This window comes from Carcharhinus amblyrhynchos, chromosome 9 (assembly GCF_965287045.1).
Source record: "Carcharhinus amblyrhynchos chromosome 9, sCarAmb.v2.hapA, whole genome shotgun sequence".
Lineage (NCBI taxonomy): Eukaryota > Metazoa > Chordata > Chondrichthyes > Carcharhiniformes > Carcharhinidae > Carcharhinus > Carcharhinus amblyrhynchos.
In genome coordinates this window covers 55,493,653-55,519,880 of record NC_137332.1, presented here as the reverse complement: position 1 = coordinate 55,519,880, position 26,228 = coordinate 55,493,653, and the positions used below count along the sequence as shown (strand labels likewise).

Here is a 26,228-nt window from a genome sequence, read left to right as displayed (position 1 = left end):
TCATTTTGGACTCGAAATGTTACGCAGAATTTCCCAAAAAAATGGCAAAGTGCCAGGTTCTGAGTGAAAACCGACAGAGAAACATCCAGGTTTTCTCTCCAGATCTTTGGACACTTTGCCGAAGAAAAGCGAGGAGGTGGGGTTTGTGCATGTTTTGCACCTGAGGGCAGGGCCTATAGATATCTGTAAGGCCAGTGCCACAGAGATGGGGGCACCTTTTAAAGGGAAGCCAATTCCAAATATGTTAAAGAACCTCCTCTTCCATTATTGGCAGCATCAGGGCATCAGAACCAACATCCTCACTCCCCCCCCGTCCCCAATCATTGCCACCACCCCACCCCCCCCCCCCCCCCCCCCCCCTACATAACGGGAAGGCCCAATCAGCCTCATCCCAGGCCCCTTGGCAGTCCCAATTTAGCTGTGCTAACCTGACAATTGGCACTGATTGGCACAGCCCAGCCAATATACTCCCACCCGGGAGTATACACTTCCGAATCCCTGGCATGGTCACCACAATGGTGACTATGACAAAGCCAGAAGGTATTTGGATCTACTTAAATCCACAGTAATCAGGTTCACGACCTCACTTGGGTGTGAACTTGATGATATCACCAGTGGAGAGGGGGATGGGAGAGGAAGATCTTATTTTGAGATCTCCCCGGTGCAAATCCCATTTGTGGCCCTCTCGCGGGAGTTTCTGGCCATAATGGGATTTGTATCCGCAGCCAACGAGACCAGAAACTCACCCCTGCTAACTCCCTCCACAGATGCTGCCAGACCTGCTGAGTTTTTCCAGCATTTTCTATCTTTATTACACATTTTAAGCATTTGGGAAGGAACTACGAGAGATGAGGTTATGTATTTAGTTTGTAACACAAATTCAAAAACTACAGCCCAAGGATGACAATGGAACAATTCAAATTTATACGCTTTATGCAAATATGCCATTTCACTGAGATGACTGGAAATGCAGGATTTCAAGTGATGGAATTAAAATGAGTTTCTTAAAGAAGATATGGAAATCATGAGATGCATCTCAGCCAATTGGATGGCAGCAGATAGATTATTTTGTTTTATCACAGTTATTTTCATAAAAATGGCCCTAGCTAGAGAACCCTGGATACATGCACTTTGATCATTTACAGTTTCGAAATTGACAACACACCTCACTTCTAATCTTTACTATTCCTGAATGACGATAAAATGAAAACACACTGGAAGGTGATAAAGAATCCTTTCATGATATCCACCTATCTGTGCATAGAGACGAGCGTGCAACATTAAAAGTTAAACTACTAGTGGTGTTAGACACTAGACAACAATGAACAGAGATCAGTCACAAATTGTACATTAAAGGATATGTCTGACAGCTCTGTGCAATCATTAATGGAAAGAGCAGGTATTCTTGATAGGAATCCACACCAGTTGCAAATAAAGTAGGCAAACTTTTACTGAATGAGAGAGGGTTGTAAGCAGTGAAACTTAATTATTTGACATGACTGAACAGCAGCTTCAGTATCAGATTAGATGGTAAGAGTTTAACATGATGAAGTCAAGGCCAAAAATAAATTGTTAAAGGGCTAACCTCTGTTGTCTGATGAAGCCATTGCCAAGATAAAATAGTGATAAATAACACCAACCAGGATCAACCATAGTTTCCAAAATTAACTTTGTGGTCATTTTGAAGAAAATTATACTATTCATTTGATGTTTTGCACTTTGGCATAATTTCTAGGTATACATTTGACTTGTTTTGAAATTACGTGTGATTGGTCGTTATACAATTTGATTTCTGAGGGAAGAGGAACTACTTGCCCCTGTGTTTGAGCTGAAGGGGAACTTGGCCGGTGATCAGTGAAAATGACCTCAAGGATTGCACCTCTTTATCCCGTTATACTTTGTTGCTTTTTAGAGGGTACTCGTTTTACGAAATTCAGAATTTCTTGTTTTAAGAGGCCAGCCACCAAGACTGACCATCATTCACTCAAGTTGGTCCTAATCTCCATGAATATAAAGTTGGACTAATATCCAAATTCAACTTGATTAAGACCGAGGATAATTACAACATTTCCAGTAGCATGGGAGACAAACCTTAAAAGGAGAAACAGAAATGTCTTCCACAAAAAAGCTTAAAGGGAATGAGCAGGATTGTACAGAATAGTGAGAAAATAACAGCTTGGGTGAAAAATGAAATACAATCATACTTTACAAAGTTAAAGTAAGTATACTATAAAAGGGGGATGAAAGTCAGATCCTGGGAGTAAAATGCATGCCAACTCTCAATGTAAGTGAGATCTTATGAGATAAACATTTTGATGGTTTGTATTATTTAGCCAGTTTAGGGAATACAGACAGAAGAAGTTGAGTCTTAATCTTAAACCAAAACCAATATTGTTAAGGAATATCTTCTACCAAAAAGAATGTAGACTTCTCAGTTTCAGCACTTGACTTTTGAGTGTCAATATTTTGCTATTATTTAAATGGCAGTTTAATGTTTAAGTGTGCATCATCCTGTTCCCTTACATTCTTGAAGAATATTTGTGGCTGCAACATTATACTAACATATTTACTTGCAAAACATGAATGAGTTTTGTTCAATGATGTATTGTGTTACAGTGGCGAACAGTCTGATTTATGCAGACAATTTGATCATTCTGTGCTTTTTGCTGCTACATGGAAATGAAATACGTGATTTCAAACAATTTGTTTCAAATTTCACATCTGACACCGTTTGATGTTTCTGGATGAAATTGCTGATGAAAACCAGACAAAAATATTGCATTATTTTTAAATTGTGAAAAAAATCTACTTTTTTTCTTTTTATATGCTATACAATATAATTAGAGAAAAGGAGGCTAAATGTAATGTTTCCTCTCCAAACAGAACTTTGGTGCAAATTTATTTTTCCTCAGCTATGTCAAGATATTGGTGACTATTTTAGAAGCTATGTATTTTGTGAGACATCAAGAATACCTGCAATGCCATCAAATTCTTACTTACTCCTGTTAGGAGAACAATTTAATTTTTGAGCTTTATCACACTTATTAAACACAGAGGCATTGAAGCAGTTCTTTGAACTAAGCATGCTACCTAACTGCAAGTCCTGAATCACTAAGCCCAGAGCGGGCAGGCGACCTGGTTGTGTCAAAGTTGCAAAGCAGCACGGAGAGGTTAGAAATTTCCTACAAAGAAACGTACATGATTCTACTTCTAATAAAAAAAATGGAAATAGTTATACCGACACTTGGTCTCCTGCGATAACATGAAGGTCAGCACAAGTGTCAGTTAGAGGGCCACACAGAGGAAGAGGCATGAATGGACAGCGAGAAGTTCTGTGCAGTTCATACAGTGCATTCTGTCGGCAGAGCTTCTGCTGTTATAGTAGAGTGGAAATGGCAGACACTAGAAGCTCTGTATATGTAAGCAGTAGAGCAGTGGCACAGTTTTACTGAGAGGGAAACTGTAAGCTGTTCTTTCTGATCCTTGCTGGAAATTTTTTATCCAGATGTCTTGATGTAGAGCTGATTCTGCAGGATGTAATCAATAACGGGCTGGTTCAAATATTCCACCACATGGCCATCACCATGTTGCAAAGCCAGTCTGTCAAAATGCAAATGCAAATGGTTAATCACAATTGCATTAGTACAACAAAATGATTTTGTTGGCTCGATCTGTTTATTTACTTTACAGTTTCTTTATTATCTTTTAGGAGTGTGGTAGTATGAGTAAAATAGAGGGAGATGAAATCCCCCCTCGGCTATCTACTTGACTTCTTTCCCACTGTAAGGATGTGATCTCCAGATACTAGGAGATGACTGAGCTGTAAATCTGCTACCATTTTAATATCTATCACTGATATTGGGCTGTGATGTGCTGAAGATGTTGTTCCAAAAGGTCTGTACTCTCACCAAACTCATTCCCAACCAGAGGCAAAAGTTGATGTTCCCCTTCCCTCCATATCCAGATGCTACTCAAGTGGATCATATCTAAAGGCTGCTCTGCCTGACATGACTTGATTCCATCTGGACATCCAGTTCATTAGAGGTAGCGAGGCTATACCTCGCCTGGAAATAGGGGTGGAATTCCAACTATGATGGTCAGCCTGAGAAGCCAATAACAGTGGCAATGGCCACAGGGGAAGGGGTTAAGGGAGGGGTCGGCAGTGCTTCAGGCTGTTGTATAAGGCAAAATATTGTTAGCTGTTTTTGGGCTCTATCTTCTATTCTCCTGCCCTTTTTAGATTGTGCAATCCAAGAGCAACTCGAAACAGGACCTGAGGCCTTTAAACTTGAGTATGGAACCCAATCCCACTGACAAATGAATAAAAACCAGATAATGCAATTTGCCCTCCTCTATGGGCTTTTGACTACTGATCAAATTTCAACTCTGGAGCTGTGTTGTTATTTCTTCAATAGAGTATAATTTACGAAATCCTCCTTGTAGGAGAACATGGACTGCTTCTTGGCTTTTTGTGCCTGTAAAATGAGTGATAACGAATTGGCAATCCCTTTCAAATCTTTTTGTCAAGGCCAATAGAAAAGTCAAGATATATGACTATCACCTGAAAAATTCTGTTCAATGATGGAGTTAAATTTAAAACCCTTCAGATTAAAGTGTTCCCAAAAATGTAATATTGTGGACACTCTTTCTTTGAAATTCACCTTTGAATTAACCCAAGCTTGCTGTAAAAAGCGATTACAGAATTAAGTAGAGAACTATTTATGAGCCTGTATTATGAACCACAGATTTTTTGCTCCGGTGTGAATTGGTGCAGTGAGTTGAAACCCTGGCAAAATGTGAGTGAGGGAGCAGGAAGTCAGCTTGTTGCTACAGCTCTCCCACTTCTGGCCACTGATTTCAGTTTGAAGGGTGGTATTCAGTCTTTAGCTCCCTATTTTCTGTTTGAAAAATGATTAACTGTTGGGTGGTAGGTATATCACAATTTAACTTAATCCTGTCCTTATCCTGTACCCACACTTTTCGCAAGGGCTGTTGGATAATAATTTGGATAGAATGATTTTCCTCTACCTAAACCAGAGACATCTAGACCTTGGCATAACCTCAGCCCCAAGCCAACTCATCTCAGACTGTGAATAGTTTCTGAGATCTTACTAGTTTGTACAGTTCAGCGATTCACTGAGTCAACTATCAGTAAGCCTGCATTTTTAATAATAATTAGTCAATTGCTATCCAGATATAAGAAGGAAATTACATACCTACTCTTGGTAGAACTCACAACAGACATGGGATGATTAATGTCATCCTTTACAGCAAGGATGTTATCCTGTTTGAAGAAAAAAATGATTTGCCTTAGATACACGCACAAATCAGATACAAGCAAATTACTTCTCCACACAACTGCCCAAGAATTTATGAGTTTGTTATTATTGCTATAGTTGTTGTTGCAACATAAAATGATTGTTTGATATGATAAGTTCGTTTGATGTGATAGGGTTGAAGCACCTGCCCTTACAACGCTAGGACTTGGATCTGATCCATCTTGCAACGCTCTGCTACATCACTAAAGACTTGAAATGAAGTTTAATTTTCAATTCAATTCCAGCCAAGTGCAACTCAACAATATAAAGCTGATATAATTTGTCTAAAAAGCACATTCTTACTCAGCACAGGGAAAATGATGGCTGATCAGAGAAAGTAAGGGTTCTGTAGTGGGCGCTTTTCTAAGGTTTTCAATAAGTAGAAGGAATTCATCACATATATCAGATAGCAAACTGTCATAAAAGTGTGAAAACAGGAGTTTTCCACACTAGTCCTTTGCGGGGTGGGGTTAGGCTTTGCAATCTGGGAACTTTGCGATGGAAATTGCTGGGAGAAGTGGGGCCCGTGTTTGGCCCATATCTCTCTATACCAATCTTACCCATGTAACTGTTTGTTTTTAAAAGACAAAATTGTACCCACCTCTATTACTGCCTCTGGCCACTCATTCCAGACACTCACCACCCTCTGTATGAAAAAATTGCCCCTCTGGACCCTTTTGTATTTCTCCCCTCTCACCTTAAACCTATGCCCTCTAGTTTTAGACTCCCCATTTTTGGGAAAAGATGTTGACTATCTACCTTATCTATGCCCATCATTATTTTATAGACCTCTACAAGGGCACCCCTCAGCCTCCTACGCTCCAAGGACACAAATCCCAGTCTATCCAGTCTCTCCTTATAATCAAATCATCAAGTCCCAGTAGCATCCTAGTATTAGCTTTCGTAATTACTTGCTGTACCAGCATACTTACCTGGTGCGATCCATACTCTAGGATACTTAATTCCCTCTGCATCTCAGAGCTTTGAATTCTCTCAACATTTATATAACATGCTTTGTTTTTATTCTTTCTGCCAGAATAGATGATTTCACAATTTCCCCAGTGTTCTCAATTTGCCAGGTCTTTGCTCACTCACTTAACCGAACCACAGCACATTTAGTCAAGCCTAGTCTCAGGACATGTCATCACCTGAAATACTTTTATACATGGGGGCTCACACAAACATGAAATAACAGATAGGGCAAAGTCCACCAACCCAACAAGGCTGTTTCATAGAGTTATGATGCCTTGTGCATCATGATATAGACTAATGGAATGATGGTACATTTATCATGCCAGAAAATCTGAGATTCATCCTGTCTTTCAAGCACCAGGGTAAAATTGATGAGAGAATTGACCTTGTTAGAAATTGTCTTTAGCTGCACAAAGTTATGACAAGTAATAGAATAATAAAAATAACAGCACTTCCAGCATGACAAACTTTATGGACTGAATTTTATGCTGCCCACTGACAGGGTTGAGTAGGTGGGGGTTCGGAGTTGGGGGGGAGCTGGAAAATTCCCCAGATGGTCTTCCCATTACCCTCCATTCCACACTAAATTGTCTGCAATCTTATGGTGGGACAGGGAAAGCCAGCCTGCCCTTGCCCCAGTTGAGGAGTGTTTAAGAAGGCAAATAATGACCACTTAACAGCTGTTTCTCTTCCAGCCTCAATTTCCAGGCTGATGGAAGGAATTGAAAAGCAGAGAACAAGCCCGGAAAGTATCTTATTCAGTCCTTCTTTCACAGCTTTCTATACTGAGCACCACTCCCCTCCCAAAGTCTGTCGTTTGTGGATGCTCTCTCCCCATGGCCTCTCCATCAAGATCCTCACTGCCTCTCCTCACCTCCCCCTCTTCCTTACCTCTCCTCCCTGCCATGACATTACCTGAACCTATCTGGCCCTGCACTCAGGGACTACTTGTGGTGCCAGTCCTAGCTATTGTGCCCCTGGTGATAGTGGCACTAAGGAGCTGCCAGTCAATCAGATTGACGAGTAGTTTTCTGAGGTGGATCTTTCCCTGGTGAGGTAGGTCTCCCATAGGATGGGAAATGCTGCAATCTGAAAATTCCTGCCCTATCTTTCTCAGGAAACAAACAGAACCTGTTGCACTGCACTTCAGGGTCACCGCGGGAGTTGGTCTCAGTTACTGTCAGTTCCTAGTTGCATTATTCATATCAAAAAGAATGTTTTTCTAATTTCTATTGTCTGAATATTGTTAACAAGACTGCAAATGATATCCTGTCACCTCACAATGAAATATTTTTTAAAAACATTCGGAAAGGTCAAGCTAATGATTATAGATGACAATCTTACCGAGTAAAATGCTGGACACTGACCTTGTACTTACGGAGCAATGAGGACTGATTCATGATCCTGTCTGTGTCTACACTTTCACGAGGGACAACCACGATTCCAAAATCACCCACTATCACCTCCATCTGGGAAAAGATATTTCAAAGTACGTTTACAGTTTCGACCAATAACAGGGAGTGAGAAAACTGCCTTTATTTACCGCTTCAGAGTAAGCAGCTAACACAGAATCAGACTCATTACCAACAGCTTTGTGGCTTAAAGAATAGAACTAAGTGACATTGAGGTCCAAGATGATTCGAGCCATTTAAGAAACTCACTCTCAATTTTCCTGATTTGTCTGCTCCTTGGGCAACTGGTTAAAATCCATGTGAAAGAACCACACCACTTTTAACAGCTTTAATAAACTCAGTGAATGTGATAGTAAATCATTCATGGAGAACCATCTGAATAACACAAAGTGGGCTCATACCCAAGGTTTTCTCCAGGGAAATTCTTGACATTTGCTGTGGTATCAGAGATGGAACCAAGTGCAGGCTGCTCATTTTCCTGCATGTTGGCAGAATTTTTATTGATTTATTTTTCTTAGGGTGTGATGATTATGGTTTTATTCCGGAATAGATTTTTCCAGCACAAATTGCCAAGATCTATCCTGCATCTTTACCACAATGTAACTATTGTTATCCTTTTATAAACCTTTGAACACACAGAGTGGAACAGATTGTAACTGGAAGAGATACTCACATCTTCCTCATTCCATAGACCTGGGATACAGAAAGATTCCAGCAAGTCGCTGCCACACAGTAACAAGATGCGGAGCTCTGAGTGATGAGAGGACAAGCATCAGGATAATACTTTACATAGTGGGATGGAAGGGGTTCATTCAAATAGTGCAGCGTTACACAGAATTAACAACATTTGAACAAAACATGGGAGACAGGACCATAACTAGTGAACCCTGATCAGAGTTTTCAGCTATATAACTGATGGAAGAATTTTGCCCAATGACAATGGAGTGGCCATGCAAACCAGAGACTTAAAACCCCTTTAATGGCCTGACCCGGGGAGATGTAATCTTTACATTCATAGTCTGCTTATGGCTAAAAGATTAGACCATTCTTACCTACTGTGCCCACATTGCTTATGTTCATGTTGTCATTTGAATCTTTACTTTTCTCTAAGCCCTAGTTAAAACCATCCCTTACAGCATTGTACACTACCTCAAATACTTGTGACACCGCCTTATTTATGTCACTAACTTGCTGTCTATTTTATCCAATGGAAAATGGTGTAGAGAGGATGCTAATATCAAGTTACTGTCTCTCGAAATATCATACATAGTAAGTTAAAAACCAAATCTGTGCAATATCCCCAAGAGCTAAAATCTACCAATCTACTATAAAAAGACAAGTCAGTAGGAAATGATTCACTCACCAATCTCTTCATATCTCATGGCTGTGCCCAGGTTTGCATTTTCATCTGAAGTAAAGACATGAGAATTGAAAGCAGTTAGAAGTATGTTAGCATTCAAAATAAATTTGACTACTGTTCATACAGCAACAGGTAGGGAAAGAGGAATGTGAGTCTTTGATAAACTGTAACTGGGAGAACAATATTCATGTAGTTATGTTTCCCCTTGTGGATCTAGTGCGCTCACCAAGAGAAGCTGTCTCTCAGACAGGCTCCCTCAGGGGTACTGATCTCACTGTTGTGCCTTTCACTTCCCTGGCTCCCTGGACCTCACAGTCCATCAGCTCTCAGGTTTACTCCTATCGCTCCTCATTCTTCTGTTGATATAATGGATTTGCTGCTGGGTGCTGGTACTACACACTTTCACTGGATTCCTGCACCAACCTTTCCTTGCCCAGTTTTAAAGGACTGAGTGTCATGAGCTGTGGTATATGATTTCCCAATGTGGTGATGAGTTTGTTCAAGGAAACCTTGAACAAGGAAAGAATAAAAATGGTTGATTCTTTTTTGCAGGATTTAATACCTGGGACAGGACATTCTGGATACTGGGAACACAGTACTCCAGGGCACTGTTAATAATGCACTTGTCAGCCTGATCCATTCATTGTTCCCAGGTGCTGGAATTTCTTTAACTGATCCCAGCTAATCCTATAAACCAATGTCCAAACTAGTCTACTTGGACATGCTTTGCAAGTCAAGTCGACCCTCTACACCCGGCACAAAGGTGCTTTGAAGTTTTGGTAGATCAAGTCTGCAAAAGCAAGGGGGGCTCTAATCGTTACCCTTGGTAATCTTCTCCAAATTTTTCAGTACAAGAATTCTTTTCCCTGTTTTTCAATGATGGACAGAATTTTTCCAGGCCTTTGGGGCTAGGCTGGGAAGTAGTAGAGCTGGCAACATGGTGGGGGCAGAAAGTGTTTTCCTGCCACCATGACATATCATAAACTGAGAATTTCGACAGCATTGCTGCTCATTGGTTTGTCAATTGAGCCACTGAAAGGCCCAATGAAGGGCCATTTTACACACATTGGGAGATGGGTCCTGACAGATCCCAGTGGTTTCCGAGGGGGGAGGGGATTTCGGGGTCACCTTAAAGAACCTCAGCAAATCATGTTCCTCAAGCAGACTGATTCTTAACCCACTGGCAGGACCGCTGTTCCAGCAGCAATGAAGCAAAGAAAATTTTATACGCTGTTTCTTTCTTCACAGATGCTGTCAGACCCATAGGAGTTCTAGCATTTTGTTTTGATTTCAGATTTCCAGCCTCCACAGTATTTTGATTTTTTTTAATGTTTAGTGTGATGTATGGGTTGATTACCTTCAGCTCCCTGAACTAGTGTATTCTTGTAACTGGAAACCAGAGATTAAATCAAAAAGTTGCACTTTTAATGATCAAACCTGACAGCCTTTAACTGTTTTATGTTCCATTTAACCCCACTTGCTAAGGTATGCGTGAAACATGTCCAGGGATTTTCCAATCATTTCAAACGATAGCAAGATGTAAATTTTTATAACCCCCTCGGCACGAATGAGCTCCGTGAACTCAGTAGCCGGAAAGTAAGGTAGATTAATTCCAATCACTTTTTGTGAAGTCATATCACACTGTGAGAAAAACAGGCTGGCTTTTATTTCTTGAAGAACAGTGTTGATATTCTTTTTGGAAATGGCAAACTGCAGCAAACAAATTTATTTGGTGACCTGAGCATAAGGAATCAGTACATGGATTGTAAATTGTCCAAGTGCCTGCATTTTAATAGGAGCCTCAGTCAAAAGGTCAGGAGCATATCTGCGTGATTCATTGCCAAACCTTTGACTCACATCTTCCGGAGTGCTGAATTGCCTTGTTTTACAATATCATTGAATCATCTCCATGGCAATCATTCAGCGAATGAGCACCATTCAACATTTTCAGATTTCTAAAGAGAAATTATGAGTTGTCACTGGATTCTCTGTGGGGTTGTTCACAGTGAGTCAGCGAGTATGCTGCTTTATAGCACTGGAGTCATCTTGTCACTTAACACACAATGTATAAGGGTCACAGACATTTTATCAGCTGCTTTCCACGTCTATGTTTATGTCTTGAATTCTGATTTATTGTTCTTTTAATTTGAGTCAATTAATAAAGTGTGATAGAAAGTAAAAGCAACAGGAAGTGACCGATGTTTCTAGAAAATGTGCACTGTATGCAACATTACCATTCAGAACTGGTCGAGAAAGTTGGGCAGAAGTGGCAGGTCTGAAGAGCTGGCAAAAGTATGGCAAAGAATCATTGAACCTCGAGGCAGCTATAGGTGGCCTGCCTGGATGGCCTTGCATGTGGAATCTTACTGCCTTTGAAAACACTCTGTTATTGGGGTTAAATATTGCTGCAGACCATAGTGGTCTGAGTCCTACTCACATACAGGATCTTATGGTGGTGGCCAATTAAAAGGCCACATCTGGGGGCCAATTAAAGTGTGTGGGTGGGTTGCTGAGGCTACAGACCCACTGTGAGGAAATGGCCGCAACCCCACCGGGAGAGATACAATTCAGGCAGCAAGGAGGGTGCGAGGGTGTCACAATGTGGGGATGTCCTTGGAGCATACATCAAAGATCAAACAATAATGAGGATAGAGTGTAGCAGTCTCTCAGAGCAGAGGGAAAGCCCCTCCGGAGGAATTGTTTGGACAGTGGGTGGGGCCTTTGGGACATGGAGTCTCAGCCTCTGATGGTCATTTGCACTGTCACAGGGAGGCTTCCTCAATGGAGCTGTCAAGCTCAGTTTTCAGCAGGAGGCTGCCCTGCTGGAAGATGGCAGTGGAGTGCTCCCCATCCCCCACCTTAATCTCCTAATTGCTAACTTATGGCTGCCCACCACTGCTGGGTGAATAGGCATTGCCATTGATGACCTGTGACCAGGACAGGAAGGTATCTGCTCCCTGGCCCAATGTTCTCAATTCCATTTTTCCTCCTAGCCTTCCCTTTAAGCCAGCCTCTGTGGGATCGGGAAGATTCTGCCCCAGAATTCCATCTGCTTTCCCTTTGGCTATAATCCATGGAACGCCACATACAACAAAATCTTAAGAACAAATCAAAAGAATACTAGTGAAATGACATCAGTGCCACAATAAGCAACATCATGACCGGGATTCTCCAAAAAATTCTAAGTCCACAATTTGTGGGAAAATAGGAGTAATTCCTGCTCACTTCTTCTGTGTAGTTTCCAGAGTGGATCTTTGACACTCTGTTCTGCACAGAGTGTCCCTAACATGATTCACTCTGAAAATCAGTGGGTGGGCCTATTCCAGCTGGAGAGGCTGGCAGCATAGTATTGAGCAGGTCACTGCGCATGCGCTGATCCATCAGAAGGGAGACTGACGTATCCACAGTAGCCCTGCATTGCTGGCCTCCAGATCGCTTACCAGCCCCACAACTCCCTCTTCGCTGGCCAATGGATTTCCAACCATCCCCCCAAACACTCCGATTGCTAGCCTCCTGGACTGCCCCAGGCCAGCTCCAATATCCCTCCCAACCTGCCCCAATCCCCTGGCAGTCCTGACCCCCCCCCCCAACCTTGATGGCCAGCCCTGATCGTTGTCCTCCCTACTTCTGCCTGTGATCCCAGTGCAGAGCAGGACCCCCTTATCCCCACTGACTGCCCATCCCAATGGACCCTGTGCCCCTAATTGGTGCCCAGTTGGTAGCGTCAGGGGACAGGTTGGCACTACCCAAGGTGCAGCACGGTTTCGTTAAGGAGAAGTCGTGTCTGACGAATTTATTGGAGTTCTATGAGGATGTGTCTAGTGCGGTGGATAGAGGAGAGCCGGTGGATGTGGTGTTTCTTGATTTTCAGAAGGCGTTTGATAAGGTGCCGCACAAGAGGTTATTACAGAAGGTTAGGGGGCATGGAGTTGGGGGTAGGGTGTTGGCGTGGATAGGGGGTTGGCTGTCAAATAGGAGGCAGAGAGTGGGGGTCAATGGGTGCTATTCGGATTGGCGGTTGGTGACTAGTGGAGTACTCCAGGGATCGGTGCTGGGGCCTCAGCTATTTGCCATTTATATAGATGATCTGGAGGAGCGAACCGAGTGTATGGTGTCGAAATTTGCTGATGACACCAAGATTGGCGGAATGGCAAATTGTGCGGAGGGTGTGGAAAGTCTGCAGAAGGATCTAGATAGGCTGGGCGAATGGGCCAGGAACTGGCAAATGGAATTTAATGTTAGCAAGTGTGAAGTTGTCCACTTTGGTAGGAATAATGGTAGGAAGGACTATTACTTACATGGCGAAAAACTGCAGCATGCAACGGTGCAGAGAGACCTCAGGATCCTTGTGCATGAGTCGCAAAAACCTAGCCTGCAGGTGCAGCAGGTGGTAAGGAAGGCAAATGGGATCCTGGCCTTCATAGCTAGGGGGGTTGAATATAAAAGTAGGGAGGTCTTGCTGCAACTGCACAGGGCACTGGTGAGGCCGCAGCTGGAGTACTGTGTGCAGTTTTGGTCGCCGCACTTACGCAAGGATATTTTGGCCTTGGAGGGAGTGCAGAGGAGGTTTACTAGGCTGATACCGGAGTTGAGGGGGTTGAACTATGAGGAGAGGCTGAATAAACTAGGCTTGTACTCGTTAGAGTTTAGAAGAATGAGGGGAGATCTCATTGAGACGTATAAGATGATGAATGGGATGGATAGGATAGAGGTGGAGAGGATCTTCCTGCTCAGAAAGGACAGTAGGACTAGAGGGCACAGCCTCAAGATAAAGTGGGGGCAGTTTAGAATGGAGTTGAGGACGAACTTCTTCACTCAAAGGGTGGTGAATCTCTGGAATTCTCTGCCCGTTGAAGTGGTGGAGGCTGCCTCGCTAAATATATTTAAGACGCGGATTGGTAGGTTTTTGATAGGCAAGGGGATTAAGGGTTATGGGGAGAGGGCGGGAAAGTGGAACTGAGCCACGACAGATCAGCCATGATCTTATTGAATGGCGGGGCAGGCTCGAAGGGCTAGATGGCCTACTCCTGCTCCTATTTCTTATGTTCTTACCCCTGACCTCCTGGGGGGGACAATGTCCTCTCTTCTCTCCAGCGGGATTGGCTTGCCTGGTCCCCATTAGTGGGGAGCAGGAATAAATCCCACCGGACTGAACTACCCCTAGCAGGGGTGAAGGGAGATGCTAACAGGCCCAGAGGATACCATCTTGGGCCTGCTAATGAAATGGAAATTCGAATTTCCATATTGTAATCAGGTCTGCGGTGTTTTCTGATGTGGAGCCAATGACACTGGAAATCTTTGCTTGGGAGACTCATGGAATCTGTAACTCCCAACGGGAAACCTGCAAAACAGCTTCTGCTGATGTCTCCCAGCCCCCTGCGCTGCTTGAGCAGTGCAGCAGGCTGAGAGAATTGTCCCTCTTGAAATGAGTTTCCAAAAGACCTCAAGAGTATCTGGAGGAAAACATAAAACCAATGACTCTGATCCCATTAAATACTATTTATTTCTAACAGTAGGCAGTTTGAGCACTTCACCCATCTGAACAGATCAGCAAAATGGTCATTATATTTCTGACACTAGCATGCTGCTCTTGACATTGGGAAATTGCCACAGCCAAAAACACGAGGTGGTCATTTTAGAGCAATTCGGTCACTTTTAAATTGTGACCATGGCTTCTTAATCATTCTCCTGGTCTTCAAATAGTAAGACAATGTTATGGCTTTAACTAAAGCTTTTTAATATTGTATACAGATCAATTCTGTAAGTTGAAGTATGGCCTTGGTAAAGAGTGGACTCTACCACGAAGAGAAAAAGTTCTTACCCACAAAGGTGAAACGCTCAACGTGTGGACGGACACAGCAGATCTTTCCCAGACTTTCGCTTACCTTCCCCAGGATTCGAACTGCAAGACAAACCCAGTAGAAAACAGTTGAGAAATCGATAAATACAAAGGCAGCTGATTAGCCATGTTTCAATAAAATGGGGAAACTGCAACTCCCTGGAGAGAGTGAACTTACATTTATTCAACTCCTGATAGTCAATGAATATTGCCAAACACTTTATGACCCAACATATACCTTTTGACGCGCTGACACTTCTGTTATATAGATCACCAATTGTTCTGAGTCTGTACCATAAGCAGGAAATGACCAGACTAACTGTTCCTGGTGGTTTCAGTTGAAACCAAAATGCTTGACCTGATACCAAAAGAATTCTGTGCCTTTCATCAATAATATCAGGACATGTCCACAGCTGGCACACAAAGGGCTCAGCTTAGTGACTCATCTGAGAAGTAGCACACCCTTAACTAGGCAATACTGAAGCATTGGCCCAGATGAAGTATTCAATCCTCATGAGACTAGAGCCTGGGACCTTCTTATGCAAAGTCAAAAGTAAAAGCAATGTGAGCGTCGAGCTTGGAACTTGCCAACAATACTAATGGGTGAACTTTTAACTGATAATGACAACGCCAGTTATTTCAAAGACTCAAAAATATTTAATTTCCAAAAGGTCTACAAAACGTCAGTGTATATAGTTGTAGCAGACTCCTCCAGTTTTAAGGAGACTACTTTAAATAAATTCTTTCTTCAGATCTTAATCTAATATATTTTCAATAACAAATAATGGTTCTTACAAGAAGAATTTTAGTACCTGCTATCAGGAAATGAAAGGTATGGTCAACTCAGAAAGATTTCTGTCCCAAATGTCAAGGATAATCATTTGGGTTTTCATTACCTTAAAGTATATTGGGAATTATTTTCCCTGTACCATGACGGGATAATGTTCTGATCCACAAAGGTGAAGCATTGAGGAAGGTGCCTACTCCTTTGCTTGTTGTGAAGTTGCTGGCCTGTGCTGAGTATGGGTTCTGCCCTTCAGTATTATGCTCAAGGGCCCATTTGAGAACTTGCACATTGTTGGCAGGCTTTTCTAGGAGCAGAGGATAATTGTAGTATCCTTTACTGGCTTTTCCTTCCTCTGCTCTTGAATCACAGCAAACCTCGGAAATGCCTGTTACATGTGATATTAAAAAGCATGGGGCACAGATATATTCTGGGTGAGAAATGTAAAATAAGTATTGTGAATTGGTACCACATGCTGGACCCAGCAGAGTATAGGATTGGGTGGGATGCAAAATGGACTATGGACTCATCGTTGCCTTTTGTGTATTACTGTCCAAAACAAATTTATGTCATTGTATTTTTTAACTGAACCAGTAAGACAGCTCTTAATGTTGAGAAAAATAACTTAAAACCAATCAGCTATGTAATAAAGTTGGGGCATGGGAGAAAAGTGAACCACATACACAAGGAGACCATGGTAAAGAACCACAATCCATTCCCTTTATCACACATGTATGAACTTTGAGAGTAGACTGTGATCTTAGTTGGGGTGTGGAATGCACTGCCTGCTGTGATAGTGGAGTCGGATACTTTAGGAACTTTCAAGCGGTTATTGGAAAGGCACATGGAGCACATCAGAATGATAGGCAATGGGATAGCTTGATCTTGGGTTCGGACATAGCTCGGCACAACATTGAGAACCAAAGGGCTTGTACTGTGATGTACTGTTCTATGTTCTATCTCTCTTTGTGTTTGCCTCACTATTTTCTCTGCCCCATTTTCCCCAGTTATTTGGTAGCTTATCATTATCAGCACCTGCCCTGGAGATTGGCAGTGTAGCCAGCCTAAAGATCACCCCTTCTGCTTGCTATGCAGGATGAGGTATGCAGTCAACAAATTATTATGTGACAATAACACTCATGCAGTTTGGACAGATTGTCATATGTTCCTATTAGTAATTTTAAAAATCTTGCAAAATTTACAAAAAAGGGTGAAGACATTAATAATGATTTTAAAACTTGCATTTTGTAATCTCATGTGGCTCCCAGAAATTTGAAATAATCAGATTTTTAGACACAAATACTGAGGTTTCATTGAATGTATTTCTCAGATCAAACCGTGTGTTGTAGACTGATCCACAGTTACTCAATAAACAGACCGTAATGCAGCAATAAGTGATGTGGCACTCTGGATACTCACGTATAGATACACATGAGTACATAGTCCCTAAATCATGTCAGAACAATATAACACCATAGTGTTTCATTGCTTTGTCTTTGTTTGAAAACGGCAACATCTTTGGCACAAATTATTTGACAAATGCTTGTTGAAACCATGAACAGCATCACGTTTCAATGTTTGCTGATTATTGGCATACATGTCTGACATACAAGGTGGAGGTTGCTTGAGACTTGGGTTTTACAGTTTAGTTACTGCACAGTTCAGGCAGTGATGTCAATGTACTGATGGAGTATCTTCAGATGGATTAATATCCAAAATAGGAAGTATTTCCTAGTCAAAGGCAGCCATAAAAAGCACTCTCTCTAGTACAGATATCTGTTAGAATTGGCAACTGACAGATTGAACAACTTCACTCATCTGTTTAGACCCAGTGATGAGTTTCTTCCTCCCACTGCCCTGACCTGCTCTCTCTGTGGCCTTTACAGAAGGTCCCATTACAGTGATATCCAGTGTCAGAAAATAAAGTTAACAATATACATTGTTGTAGAATCTACTTTCAAAGATAAAATAGGAGGTTTCTCCAGAATCTACACCCTTGGGCTCTAGAACGGTTTCAGTAGATTTAATTGAATTGCTGTTCAAGACTTGCAATCACTTAAAATTCGTGAAAGAATCTTGCATGAATGTAGCACACATGTGAATATAATGGGAGCACTTTCAACACTCCTACATGAAAGTGGTGAACTATGCCCTCAATTGATCAATCTTTGGGCATTTTGATGATGCACAGAGCTCTCACTGTGGCACAGATCTTAAAAATAAAACAAAAGTTAAGCTTACTACAAAAAAAAATCAAGAATAAAACTTGCACATGCACAAGGACAAGTAATAAATGAGGCATTGACTTTATTTTTTTGCAGAACAGACAACATTGCTTCAAACATTATACCTAATTTGGTAGCCAGAGATTTATAAGGGCTGTGATGGTGGGGTGAGAGTGCCACCTAGCGTGCATGTTGCCAGTTTGCACTTTTCTAGTTGGCAGGCGAGGTTTTCTCAGAAATCAGGAAAGGCCGATCGTGGGGAGAAAAGTGGCATTGAGCCAGCCGACAGCAATGGCAGCTTTCAGAGAATCATGAATCATAGATTCCTACAGTGCAGAAGGAGGCCTTTCGGACTATCGAGTTTTCACTGACAACAATCCCATCCGGGCCCTATTCTCATAACCGCACTTATAATTTACTTTCTAGTCCCCCTGACAATAGGGTCAATTTAGCATGGCCAATCAACCTAACTCACACCTCTTTGGACAGTGGGAGGAAACTGGAGCACCTGGACATGGGGAGATTGTGAAAACTCCATATGGACAGTCACCTAAGGCCAGAATTGAACGCAGATATCTGGCACTGTGAGGCAGCAGAGCTAACAACTATGCCATCGTGCTTTCCCTGGTGTTTCGCACAGCACTTAATCACAAACATTTTCATCCATGGGTTCCATGTTATATCACTAGCAGAGCAGCCTCTGATTTGCCCACCCCACCATCACCTCAGCACTGCAATCATCAGGGTGCCACATTTAAAGGCCACTCCTGTGCACAGCAGCCACGCTTCATTGGTTGCCGGAAAGCAATGGCTGCCAGAAAATCTGCCCCAGAATTTGCTGCGCCTCCCTAGAGAAACTCGATGCTGTAGGGGCCAGGTGTGACATCATCTGCCCACGCTCCGGATGAAAACTCAGCAGCAAGGTGATGAGCCCACAGTGGTTGGCAGCAGTGGTCAGTGCCAATGATCTGCAGAAAAGGTCATTCCTCTTCTGGAATGGCCACCCCATGCAAAAAGTGGATGTTTGATCTCCCCGTCCTGCCAGGGTAAGTCACACTTCTCATTACTCTCAACTCACTTCCTCATACTCCCATCACACATCCACAGGGATCTCACTCAATGCCAGCTCAAGGGACAGCACCACTCGCTCTCCCACATGCATCTTCATTTGACCGACAGATCCTGTCCTCACCACCTCGCTCCTCTCATCCTTAACATTTATCCTGGCATGGGTCCTGTTTACACTCTTTCTACCTGTTTTCATGCAGGGAAAGCCGCGCACAGCAAGAGAGAGAGATCCCAGACTGGTGGAGGGATGCCAGAGCTGAAGGCGTTCACAGACTTTGAGGACAGAGTCGGGGAGGATGTGAACTGCTCCTGCGCTGATGATGAGCTTGGTGGTGCTAAACCAAGTGAGGATCTAGCACTGTAGCATCCACCAGCCAACAATGCACTAATGACTTCTCCTTTCTGTCACAAGCATATCTGGGAAGCAGCTGAGGGGGTCCACCAACCAGGCCTTCAACTCCAGCACCAACAGCAGCACAGAGGAGGGATTCATGGACCCCAAAATTGAAGAACCATCACACCACTCACCCACATCCTGCACCAGCGCAGAGACACACACCTCAGCGGCATCCAGTTCTATAGTAACCTTAGGATTAGTCTCACCCCTTGGTACTCTGCAGTACAGGGCCCAGTATTCTTCCACTGTTACTCCGACATCCCTCGTGTTACTCTGGCCTCCCTCAAGTGTTACCCCGGCTTCCCTCAAGTGTTACTCTGGCCTCCCTCGTGTTACCCCAGCCTGCCTCGAGTATTACCCCAGCCTGCCTTGAGTGATCAATCAGCTACTTCAAAGAATTTCAAACGGAGTGCATGGAGTGAATCGGGCCAAACCAGGTCGGGTGGGGTCAAGGGTCACTCAGGTCACTTGAAAAGGGCAGGACACAAACTATCGCTACCTTTTCGAATCCTGATTCACTGTTAGTTCTTGAAAGAATTCTATAAATTTGGTTGGGCATGGTTTGACATTTAGAAATCTATACTAACTGATCTTGATTAATTTACCATTCTTCAAGTTGCTGATAATTTTGCCTCATAGTACAGGTACAAAGGATCAAATCTGCTCTCCAGGCATAAATAACTCTGCCTCAGCTCAGTGGGAGAAGTAAAAACAGGCTCTGATCTCTGCTGGAATTACTGCCAGGTCCTTTTAAGAATAAGGGAAGTAAATCCCAGGGCTAGATTCAGGACAGGACTAGAATCTAGGTTATAAAAGGTGGCTGTCACACCGGGCTCAGTGAGGCATGGCGCCCTTCATCCGGCATAAACTGTACCCACTAGGGTTCCAGGCCCAGAGCTCAAAGGGAATTCATGATTCCAATCAGTCTTTTAGTTCAAAGCAGGTAGCTGAGGAGGCAATAGTTGTGGCTTGTGATGCACTCCTTGACACCGCTAACCCCCGCCCAAGCTCAGGTCTCTGGTGGGCAGTGAAGATATGCCCATAGTTGGCATCAGTATCATTGTATTTTCTTGTCTGGCACAAGGAATTGCAACAGCGACTGTCTATTTTTGGCTTGAGGGGAGGTTTTAAGCAATCGTATATTAATAAAGAATCTTCACTTGGAGATTTTATTAGTAACTTAATAGCTGCTAACATCTCATACCATGTATCTCATCTAAACTAGTACTTAAACAAAATAAGGCTGTAATTTAATTACAATAGTAATTAGCAGTTATTTAATCACACCGCTGTCAAATCATTGCAATTACAGACACAGTCAGGGGTGAGGAAACATCCCAGACATGGGAAATGTGTGCCATGGATATTCTCACATTGTCTGACTACAATTGAGTGTTCGAAACTCCACTGTATTCAGTTTAGATACTTATGCTAAATATTTTTTCATGGCCAAATTTTGCTGCAAAAAGAAATCTGGATTTTATTCAGCACCATAATGAACCAGCTCTACTGTCCTTGCCTTATAAGTTCAGCGGGAAAGTGAATAGTCACACAGCTAAGAACCTAGGCTCAGAATTGCCTGATATCAGCCAGTGCAATGAGGTGGCCTCAGTGACCCAGTCTAGAGAGTGATGAAAATGAGCAGCCATTCTAGTGACAAGAAAATGCACTTGCGGACATCAGGTAAAGATGGGACTAGGCTAAAATGTGCTGCTGCCAAAAGGTGAGCCCTGGGCCATCCACAGGTGGGAATTGCAGCAATGGAATACCACCCTACAAAAGCATTCTCCTTTGAGAGATACATACTGCAAATACAGAACTAACATGCAGTTAAAACAGCACCATCTAAAAACTGAAAATCCAGAACTATAACCAGCACAGAATTCAATGACAAGAACATCAAATATGTTATTAATTTCTGCAGCAACACTGAGAGTGCTGATACTCTGGAACATCTGCAATCCAGAAATCCAACGTTCAGAAACACCAGTTGTCCAGAAATGTTTTGGACAGACAAAACAACTCCCAGTATGCAATCACCTGACCCCTCAATGTCATCGGTATATTGTTCACTTAAAAATACATCAAAGTATCTCAGATCTTTAATTTAGCCAGCAACATTATTCCTTTGGCATGAAAGGCCTGATTTTCTCCATCATTAAGATGTTTTTACGATATAGGCAGTTATATCTTCCAGGTTCTGTTCCATTGTTTTCTGGCATTGAATACTTGGCTTATTAATTATACACACATGTGAAATTAAAGGTCTGTCTCCCAATCTCCATGAGAAGCTAATACGGAGATGCGAGAGGGGAGATGGTAGGGAGTGCTGAACGGCGGAAATATATTTTAAAGCTTTCTGTTTACAGTAAAATCCCACCATTTGCAGGGGTTACCTTCTCACAGAATCTCAAAGGGTGAAATCATGAATGACAAACATGCTTGACAATGTGACTGAATTTGATAGGTTCCAGGTTCCAGCCATTGCACAATCACATGCCTGCTGTATATCTGAGCTTTACTCTTCCAGATGTGGAAACCCCTCCCAACACTTTTACCTGTCTCTTCTGAGAAGTGACATCCCTCAAATTGGCACTCCAAATGTAAAAAAAGCATGTTCTTGGATGCAGTCATCATAAACAAGAACTCCATTACCACAAGTAATTAGAGTCTGAACTTTGCCCAGAATATAATTGTTCTGCAATGCCAGCATGTTACTTAGCAGCTTGGCTTTCAGCTTATTCACACTTCATAAAGAAGCTCAGTGCACTTTTAACCCCTTCACCCAAACAAATATATGGAAGTGGTTCTCTCAGCCCAGTGTGCTGCTCTGACAGCACAGTGAGCTGGGAGATGTAAGTGGAGGCCATTTAGCAGGCTTCCCACTGGACACCACGGCCTCTGCGTTCTCCGGTGGTCGGAATTCCGGTGGCATCGGGGAAATCGACATGGAGCTCACCTCCATATTTAAATCTTAATTTAAATATGATTAGCGGGCCTGGGACTGAAGCATCTTACACCTCCAGTTTCACTCCAGTGGGGTTTACAACAGCTCCCTACTAACAGGAAGCTGGCAGCCCAACCCCACTGGAGTGAAGGGAGGCCATGGAGGCCCTCCAGGAGGTCTGGAGTAAGGGAGGGTGAGGGGTGGTCCAGGATGTCAGCGACTGGGGCTTGGGGTGGTTGGAGCTGCAGTGTTGTGGAGTCTTGGGGTTGGCCAGTGATCTGGAGACTGCCAGGGTGGGGCTACTGCATATGTGCCAGTCTCAGTGCCAATAGACTGGCGCATGCACTGTGGTCCACTCAGCGCTATGCCACTGGCCTCTCCAGCGGGAATAGGCCCCATCCACTGATTTCTATCAAGATTCATGCTAGGCCTCTCCTTGATGCAGAGTGTGGGAGATTCATTTTGAAAATCCTGCTCAAAAAACCAGCAGGATTTAAAGTTAAAGTTTATTCATTAGTGTCACAAGTAGGCTTACACTCACACTATAATGAAGTTACTGTGAAAATCCACTAGTCGATACCTCCAGCACCTGCTCAGGTATACTGAGAGAGAATTTAGCATGGACAAAGCACCTAACCTGCACCTCTTTGGACTCTGGGAGGAAACCGGAGCACCTGGGGGATACGCACGCAGACACAGGGAGAACATGTAACTCTCACAGACAGTAACCCAAGGGAATCAAATTTGGGTTCCTGGCACTGTGAGGCAGCATTGCTAACCACTGTGATACTGTGCGTATTTACTATAGCTTTTGCTGGAATTTGGCACTTAGAATTTTTTTGGGAGAATTCCACCTGCTCTGACTAATTAAAACCTGTAAAGCATTAATCTACGACGTAGCTCACCAGGTCACTGTCTACCCCTCACATCCACATTGTGTTTACAAGTTCAGCCACTGAGTATCTAGGAAGTCAAACCCTTACTTTAGGCTCTCTTCCTGATCTGAAATAACTTGAAGATGATAAACAGGTATTTAAAAATAAATCTTTCCAATTCCTGAAGATATTTTGGGACCAATGGATAAAGATTTGGGACCAAGATGGACAACCGGGTGGTCAAATCCTTTCCACGCAGAGAAAATCTGCAAGGGAGTTAATCTATTAATTTGGTATGAACAGTGATATTAAATTTATCATCAAGCGTTGTGAGGCACGTCAAAGGCATATGCCAAGTGTGCACACTGAATCACCTATTTCACATTAAGTTCTTACCCATTCTGGGTTCAAAATTGCATCCAACCTGTTTCATACCAGGGCACTTACTTCATTGTCACCATCAACTACTTTACCAAGTACTTCATTATTCAATGATTGGATAGTATTCAAGCACAGCTGTCATGTACACTGTTAATAGATATTTTCAATTTATTTTCCATTCCCAGGAAGATCATTATGGATAATGGTCTGCAATGTATTGGTAATGCATTTCAGGATATGTATGAGAAGTGGAATGTTGATCACACTACTCCTTCTGCTCCTTACCCTAGATTCTAACTGAACGAATGATTTGCATGACAAAAGGCAAAAGACAAAAGGCAGGGAACTACAGGTTGGTTAGTTTAACGTCCATAGTTGGAAAAATGCTAGAATTCATCATCAAAGAAGAAATAGCAGGACACCTAGAAAAGAATGGTTTGATCAAACAGACACAGCACGGATTCGTGAAGGGGGAGTTGTATTTAATGAATTTACTGGATTTTTATGAAGATGTGACTAGTGCGGTAGACAGAGGGCAACCGGCGGATGTGGTGTTCTTGGATTTCCAGAAGGCGTTCGATAAGGTGCCTCACAAAAAGTTGCTGCAGAAGGTTAGAGTACACGGAGTTGGGGGTAAAGTGTTAGCGTGGATTGAGGATTGGTTATCTAACAGGAAGCAGAGAGTTGGAATCAATGGATGTTTTTCTGGTCGGCAGTTGGTGACTAGTGGCGTGCCGCAGGGATCGGTGCTGGGGCCTCAACTGTTTACCATTTACATAGATGATCTGGAGGAGGGGGCTGAGTGTAGGGTAGCAAAATTTGCTGATGACACGAAGATGAGTGGAAAAGCAAATTGCGTGGAGGACGCGGGAAGTCTGCAGAGGGATCTGGATAGGCTGAGTGAGTGGGCGAGGACCTGGCAGATGGAGTATAACGTTAGCAAATGTGAGGTTATCCACTTTGGTAGAAATAATAGTAGGAAGGAATATTATTTAAAGGGTGAAAAGCTGCAGCATGCTACTGTGCAGAGGGACCTGGGGGTCCTTGTGCACAAATCGCAAAAACTCAGTCTACAAGTGCAGCAGGTGATCAAGAAGGCGAATGGAATGTTGGCTTTTATCGCGAGGGGGATAGAATATAAAAGCAGGGAGGTCTGTCTGCAACTGTACAAAGCACTGGTGAGACCACAACTGAAGTACTGTGTGCAGTTTTGGTCCCCTTATTTGCGTAAGGATATATTGGCCTTGGAGGGAGTACAGAGAAGGTTCACCAGGCTGATACCGGAGATGCGGGGGTAGCTTATGAGGAGAGATTAAATAGACTGGGTCTGTACTCGTTGGAGTTTAGGAGGCTGAGGGGAGATCTTATAGAGACTTACAAGATAATGAAGGGCCTAGACAGGGTAGAGGGAGAGAGATTCTTTCCACTTAGAAAGGAAAACAGAACTAGAGGGCACAGCCTCAAAATAAGGTGGGGGGGAGCAGTTTAGAATGGAATTGAGGAGGAACTTCTTCACTCAAAGGGTAGTGAATCTCTGGGATTCTCTACCCATTGAAGTGGTGGAGGCTACCTCGTTGAATATATTTAAGTCACGAGTAGATAGATTTCTGATAGACAAGGGAATTAAGGGTTATGGGGAGAAAGCGGGAAAGTGGAACTGATCCACTTCAGATCAGCCATGATCTTATTGAATGGTGGGGCAGGCTCGAAGGGCTAGATGGCCTACTCCTGCTCCTATTTCTTATGTTCTTATGTTCTTATGGTGAAATTCCTAATTCTCAAGTACAGACAGACCAAGCAAGATCTACATATTGTAATGTTACAACTGACAGCAACATCTTTAAGTTCAACTGTTCCATTACTAGCAGAGCTCATGTTTGGCAGATTAGTACGTATTAGCCTACTTATTATTACCCATTCTACTCTCTCAGAAACTGGAGAGGAACCAATATGCACAATAAAAAATGCAGGTACAGAATTGCCAAGTTTATAGTTGGACAATAAGTTTGCATCCAGATCCCACAAAACATACGTGTCAATCAGGAATACAAAGATTTGTTCAAAAACAATGCCCTATGAAGTCATTACACACAAAGAAGCAATGCTGAGGCATAACTGAGGACAAAGCAAATTCCTCCTAGCTCCTCAACCATCATACAGTTCCAATGCATCCAGGACTCAAACCTAACTAGAAACAACATCCAAAATGACAATCCCACAGATCACTGAGAGCAATTAAAGAAACATACAGAAAGATTACCATTCCTAGATCCGGACATACCAGTTGATTGCCTCACATTTTAGAGACTCATAGATTTCTCAGTTCCAAATACTTATGTAATAGTAACTAAACATTAACATGTATTATAAATAGGTATAGCTCTTTGGAAGGGGGAAAGTACCTCTAAAAAAAAGGTAATGTTGTAACATAGCAGCATGACATCACTAGAAAAGAAGTTGGTCATGTGATCCAGTCTTCATTTCACTTTTACTTTTGAGCAGAGCACACACACAGCTGTGCTGCTGATGTCTTCAAGCTTTCTACCTTTGTATAAATGTTTTCACGTGTCTAGTCTCAATAAATGAACCCACATGTTTATTCAATCCCTTATGAATGATTGATGCCTCTATATCATTATAACAACACAAC

At 42.7% G+C, this 26,228-nt stretch overlaps 1 protein-coding gene across 1 annotated transcript in view; it reads right to left on the bottom strand.

The window, feature by feature from the left end:
• Window positions 1–361: 361 nt before the first annotated feature.
• The window catches only part of nmnat2 (nicotinamide nucleotide adenylyltransferase 2), a 214,246-nt gene continuing 188,379 nt past the window's right edge, over window positions 362–26,228 (bottom strand). The window contains exons 6-11 of the mRNA XM_080195711.1: window positions 14,884–14,964; window positions 9,066–9,110; window positions 8,376–8,452; window positions 7,658–7,759; window positions 5,217–5,284; window positions 362–3,600 (exon numbers count right to left, since the gene is read on the bottom strand). Of these exons, the coding sequence (XP_080051837.1) occupies window positions 3,498–3,600; window positions 5,217–5,284; window positions 7,658–7,759; window positions 8,376–8,452; window positions 9,066–9,110; window positions 14,884–14,964 (476 nt within the window). The 3' untranslated portion in view covers window positions 362–3,497. The remainder of the gene's footprint in view (window positions 3,601–5,216; window positions 5,285–7,657; window positions 7,760–8,375; window positions 8,453–9,065; window positions 9,111–14,883; window positions 14,965–26,228) is intronic.